General features: G+C 40.7%; 1 protein-coding gene across 3 annotated transcripts in view; it reads left to right on the top strand.

The window, feature by feature from the left end:
- Window positions 1-430: 430 nt before the first annotated feature.
- Window positions 431-6,290, top strand: part of NFXL1 (nuclear transcription factor, X-box binding like 1) — a 49,154-nt gene continuing 43,294 nt past the window's right edge. For 2 of the 3 annotated variants that reach the window (XM_023515983.1, XM_023515981.1), the window contains exons 1-4: window positions 454-547; window positions 852-1,088; window positions 3,313-3,486; window positions 5,751-5,860. In XM_023515983.1, coding sequence (XP_023371751.1) covers window positions 854-1,088; window positions 3,313-3,486; window positions 5,751-5,860 — 519 coding nt within the window. In that variant the 5' untranslated portion in view covers window positions 454-547; window positions 852-853. Of the gene's footprint in view, window positions 548-851; window positions 1,089-3,312; window positions 3,487-5,750; window positions 5,861-6,290 lie in introns of all 3 variants that reach the window. The other variant, XM_023515982.1, reaches the window with a different exon arrangement.

Below are 6,290 nucleotides of genomic sequence, written 5' to 3'. Positions count from 1 at the left end.
GGAAAAATGTAGTAATCCTGCTAAAAACTCCATTCCTTGAAGCTAGTTTCCCACGGGGCTAGCCTCAAATTTTGCATTTAAATAAACTCTCCTTAAATTAGACTCTGACTCTTTCGGTTATTTTAGGTTGACACCTCCTGCCACTAACAAGTCCTAATGCAACAGTAATGATGGCGGAGGGCAAATTAGGGACAAATCCCGATGCCCAGCTAGGTTAGGGCAGCGGCCGGTAAGAAGCTGCAAATTGAGAGGTCGGGGCACCTCCCCCCGCGCGCTGCTCTGGCGGCCCGCCCCTCCAGAGCCCCAGAGCACGCCGGGAGTTGTAGTTCCCAACGTCCATCTAAATCTGCGCACGCGTCCAGAGGCCCCTTCCCCCCCCCCCAGCCACTCTCCCGGATGAGGAAGCGGCCAGTACTGCCACGCGTTCTGCGGCCCGGGGGCGGGGGCTTCTGGGAGTTGTAGTCGCTGGGGGCGGGCGGCGTCGGTAAGGAGACGTAGCTTTCGGTGGGGTCCGCTACTGCAGTAGGTTCCCGGCGGGAGCTGCAGGGTCAGTCGGCCGTTCCCCTTGTCACCACGCTGCCCTAGCGGCTGCGGAGGCGCGTTCTTGCTCCCGGGTCTCCCTCCTCAGCGCTCGGTGCTCCCTGCTCCGCGGCTGACTTTACCGAGTCCTCGCCCTCTCTGTCCATCTCCAGAGGCGGGTTTGGCGGGACTCGCCCTCCGGGAGACGGAGGGCCGCGACCTGCTGCAGTCCGCCCTGCAGTGACCTCGTTCGGCCCCTCGCACTGGTTTGCCTCTTCCTTGGCACCCGCCAAACTCACGCTCCTTCCACTCTTTTTTTTCCCCCTCTACAGGGATGGAAGCTTCCTGGCGGCAGGTGGCCGGTGGCCGAGGCCGAGCCCGAGCCCGAGGACGGGCCGCTGCAAACCCCTCCTCAGGAAATGGAGTCCACGTCCGCGGCGCCGGGGGAGGGCGAGAGAAGGGGTCGGTGGGCGCCATCCATTCTGGCCCCAGCCCCGGAGGAGCCGCGGCCGCCGGGAGCAGGCACAGCCCCGCGGGACCGGCCGCGCCGCAGACGTCCGCGGCCAGCGGTGAGAATGGCTCCCGCCCTCGGGCTCACCTGGAGGCCTCCTAACCTCCCCTCGCTCTCTCTTTCACTTCTTTTCTCCTCCTTCGGGAGTTTATTATGCGGCCCACTTCTCAGACATTTCAGGTAGCTGCTTTTTTCGTCATTTCAGGCCGATTTCCATCCTGCCTTTTTGATCTTGATTTTAGTTGGTGCCACCCTCGTCATTGCTCGGCTCTGTCCTTCCGTGTTCTTTGCCTCCCTGAGACCCTGAGTTGTAAATTGTAGCCCGGGGGTCTGATGTAGTGGTGTCTGGTTACCACAGTGTTTTAAATCTGGTTTGGCTGTGAGAGTTTGTTGTTTTTAAATCCTCAAAATATGGTTTAGCTTGCGCTTGGGCAGGCTTATCTCACATTCTCTCTCCTACTTCTGGGGCCAGTTGTCACTTGCCATCTTTACCTTACTGCTTTTGTTTATTGACTCAGCTTGTCTGTTTCTTAAAGCACTTGAGCTTGAGGTACCTCTGTCCCCCGTGGTTCCTTTTCACGGATTTGAATTGCTTTCATGGAGGTATCTGGTGTTGCACTATCGTTTTAGTGAATGGAGCCTGAGAACACTCACACACAATTGTGGGTGAGGCCTTGGGGCTTGTCCTTGAAATCATTTTATTTCTGTGGTTGCAATATATTTTTCCAAATGTAATTTTTTTTTTTTTTTTTGAGGAGCAGTGGAATTGAGCTTTTTTGAGTGGTTTCCTTCCTAGGCTAATTTTAAACTCTCTTACTGTACAAGTTTTAAATCCTATGTCTTATAGCCATTATTTTTTTGCTAGTTTTCAGAGATTCCTAGGGAAGCATTGCATACATTTTCTTAGAATTTTACGTGAAATTACCAGTTTTTGGTTGATAAAACTAAACTGTCTGCAAGAGTAAAAGGAAAATGTTTCATGAGAGAAATAAAAGATAAAATATCAAGTATTGATACACTACTTAAAATAAGGGAGCTTATCTTGTAGTGGCTCATCAGTTTCAAGTATAAAGTGATTTTTAAGTCAGTAAATTTAAAATTTCAACATGGGCACCAATGAATTCTGATGAGTTCAGGTTTATGGCTTCTTTTTAAACTATGGTCGCTGTCCATTAGCGCTTATTGAAACTTGATGCTTGAAGAAATTTCTGTGGTTTCCTGCTCTCAAGAAGTTTGAAGTCTTTTTGGGAATGTGTTCTATGAAATAATCCGTAATAATTCTGTTCCGCATGATTATTTAGTCAAGTAGCAAAATGAGAAGTCCAGACAGTGCTAAAGAAAACAGTGGAAGAAGTAATCCAAAACTATTTAACATTCTTTTTGGAATGAAGTTGTAAGAAGCATGTTTTATATGTTAACATGTTGTGTAGATTAATGTGAAATATATTTTTTTGTGACCAAAATGTCAAAAAATCCATGCTAATGGAAAAAGTTCTTCAACTTTCTAAGAAGCAGGTTATAAATTTGTTAGGTACACAGTGAGAACTGTGTGCAAATCCTTTGGTGGGCTGGGCTGGAGTTCAGAAGAGGGTAGTTTGAAGTACACACCTTCCCCAGTTCTCATGTGCCCCCACCGTGGACATGTTCTCCCACCTTTTAAAAATTGCTGTGGGGGAGGGGAGAAGAGTGGCTGGGTGGTGGGAGGGTGACCGGAAAGATCACCTATATTTCTGTCTAACAAGGGTACAAGTGAACTTTTCTAGAACTAGAATGTAAATGTTTTGACACAATGACTATGCAAATGACATGAAATTTATGTGAACCATCTTGATGAAAGTATTTCAAAATGTATATGAAAACTCTACACTGTACCCCATGTTTGCATTAATGTATACAGCTATCATTTAATTAAAAAAAATAAAAATTGCTGTATACAATGTATTTGAAGACATTGCCTTTTAATTTTATAAATCTTAATTTTGAGGTTAATTTTTTGATACTTCTATTACTTTTATTATATTTTCATGATTTTTTAAATTTCTTACTGTTTCCATAAGACTTTGATGCATTACCAGAAAACATACAAAAGTGAAAGTATTCTCTCTTTAGTTGTGTCAAGGAATTTGAAAATACTTTTTCTCATGGATTATAGTCAGATAAAATTCTGTAATAGTTACTTTAATGTTTGTGCTTAAAAATGATATATTTCTATGTCGTGCCTTGCATTTTGGACGATTGTTTTGCAGATATGAAGCTTTTTCCTTTTTCTCTCTTTTGAACAGAGCTAATGTCTCAGAGGAAATTTGAAGAAATCAAGAAGGCTAATCAAGCTGCAGCCAGAAAACTTGTTGAAGAGCAGTTTAGCTCTTCATCCGAAGATGAAGGAGATGAAGATTTTGAAGGGAAACAGGGAAAAATAGTTGCTAATACATTTATAACGTATACTGCCCAGACAGGTAATGATCTTTTAAATTTTGACTTTTTTGACATCAGAGAAAGAGTATTCTTGACTTTTTTTTGATAAACTCTTTATTCTACGTGGAATAGTTTCTGCATGTTAAGAACAAACATTTTGTGTTATAGAGTTGAATTTTTGTACATTTTGCTGTTTGAGTTATATGTTGTGTAACGCTTTTCTTTCTGTAAAGCAAGTAGAACGACATTGACTCTTTAACAGTCATGGGAGGCATTTTTACATAGAATGATTGGAGTGGGTTGCCAGAGCTCCCTGGGAGATGAGCCAGGGCAAGTTTTTCCTGGTTGTGATTGGATTGGACTAGAGGACTTTTTTATACCCCCTTCAAATTAGTTTCCATTGTTTTCTCTTTTATGTCATATCAGATGTGTGTTTCTTGATTTTATTTCCTTATTTTATATCTTATTCGTAACATGCAATTTTTATTCTTATTTGATTTTTGAGACAGTCTCACTCTGTCACCCTGGGTAGGGTGCTGTGGTGTGGTTATACCTCACAGCAACCTCAAACTCCTGGGCTCAAGCGATCCTCCTGGTACAGCCTCTGGAATAGCTGGGACTATAGGCACCTGCCACCATGCCCAGCTTTGTGGGCCAAAAAGATAGAGATATTTACCAGGAAGTTGGTATACAAGTTGTAAGTCTTGAGAGAATGATCACAAAACACAAGACTGTGTTTAAGTAAAAATTAACTCCGTTCATAAAGTCCTGGTGTTCAGTGTATCTAAGTGAAACGGGAACCATCCCATTACTCTGGCACTTCCTGCTACCAGTCTTGGCCTCTGCATACTCATTTTTCTTTAATTGCCAGAGTGATCTTTTTAAAATGTATGACTCCACGCTATCTACTGTGACATGCTGGGCAGTACACTTTATTGCTGAAGCCAGACTTTAATATAAGTTTCAAAGAAATCTAACATAAATTTTATAAGGTTAGATTTTATTTTTGTAAAAGCTTATTCTGTCTTGCTCATAAATTTCATTTTCTATGGGTTTGCTGTTAGATGAAATTTAAAATGTTACATGCTTGTTAAAGCCAGCTGTTGACAATATGGTTATAAATTTTGCTTTTAAGAATATTTTGAAAACTTCAATGTTTATTTGAAATAAAGCAATTGTATTTAATAATTTTATAATAATTCTTAGTTAGGGGTGTACTTTTCCCTGTCTTTGTTTACTGAACTACATTTATGATGGTAAGGCAAACTTTCGTAAGTGCTGTGTTTACTTGGGTGATTTTAGATTAGATATTAAAGAGTTTTACAAATGTTTTATTTATGTATTTCTTCTTTTTGGCAACTTAGATTTTGTTTTGAACTAAATTACTGCTATAGAAAGTTCTGAATTTATGGTAATTTATCTGCTTTTCTTGGTGGCTTAGTTAACCTCTCTGGAACAGTCTTTATTGTACTAAAAGGCATACAGGCTTGTTTCTCTTATACCAAAAGTGACTCAGATCATTCTGCTTTTGGTATCACTTGTGCCCTAGGGTGCGTCTTCTGTCTTTAATTTTGCTGCTCCTTGTTATTTTTTGGACCTTGCATTAACTCCTCACTGCAGCATAGCATGGAAGTTAAGAGGACTTACCTTGTAAACAAACTGAAGTTACTTAACTGTTCTGTGCCTCAATTTTCTCTTGTGAAGTGAAGATAATAGTTCATTTAATCCTAGTGAAATAGGATTTAACCAGTGTCCAGCAAATAAGTTCTCAATAGTTACTTAAAAAACAAATAATTTTTTTAAAAAGCTTATGCCACCTTTAAGTAGCAGGAAATTTAGTTAAATATGGTTCTGGCACTTTAATGACCTCAAGGTCTTTTCATTCAGTAGGTTTTTGTTAAGAATACTACATCTGCTAAGTGCTAAACACCCTGTGCTTACCCTGGTGCTTACCTCCCGGCTGCACATCAGTTTGGACGTTTCCATCTCTTTCCCACGCTTTGGTGCACTTTCCCTGGTTACTTTACATCTTGTGCTCTTGTTTGATACTCTGCCCTCCACCAGATTTATTAAGGATTGTAACAGCAAAAAAAGCAGACATGTGCAGGGAGACAGCTTTTGCACCAAATACATAAGGTTTAATGCACGAACTTTGTGACCTTGTGGTGGCTCATTAGTTCACATTTTTCTTTTACAGTTTGAGCGGTTGAAATCGCTAGACGTGTCTCACAAAATGTGCTCTTAATGAGTTTGTGTCATTTTCAGATACTGCATAACATGAGATTTTCAATTTTTAAATTTCAAGATGGAGATACACGTGAGTTGGAGAGAACAAAGCAGTATGTGAATGAAGCTTTTCAAGCAGGGGCAATGACATGCTTAATCTGCATTGCTTCTGTGAAGAGAAACCAAGCGGTAAGTTTTTCTCCTCATCTATTTTAATGTATTTCCCCTAAATATCTTATTTTGCACTTAGAATCCTTAACCAGTGGTTATTATTTTGCTTACTTTTGTTAAAAAATGCTTCATTTGAGTATTTTGTATATGAATTGATCTTCCTGTTATAAATCTATAATTTAAAAATATTGCCTCTAAATGAGCATCTGATATTTTTAGCATTATAAATACAACTGAAGCGAGTTTCTTCAGTTTTAATGCACGTGTCAGTTTCATAAAGCCCTTCTAGTACAGTATTTTAGAGATTCCCACAAATACAAAATATAAAAGTGTACTGTATTTATTACTTTCAGTGTGTTTATAAAAAGATAGACATGGTCCCTGCCTTCAAGGAAGTGAAACTTGACAGGAACACTTAAGGTTTATTAGTCAATCTCTCCTGTGTTGA

The sequence above is a fragment of the Otolemur garnettii genome, unplaced genomic scaffold (assembly GCF_000181295.1).
Source record: "Otolemur garnettii isolate 467f Iridium unplaced genomic scaffold, OtoGar3 scaffold00083, whole genome shotgun sequence".
NCBI classification, from domain to species: Eukaryota; Metazoa; Chordata; class Mammalia; order Primates; family Galagidae; genus Otolemur; species Otolemur garnettii.
This window is presented reverse-complemented; position numbering and strand designations above follow the sequence as displayed.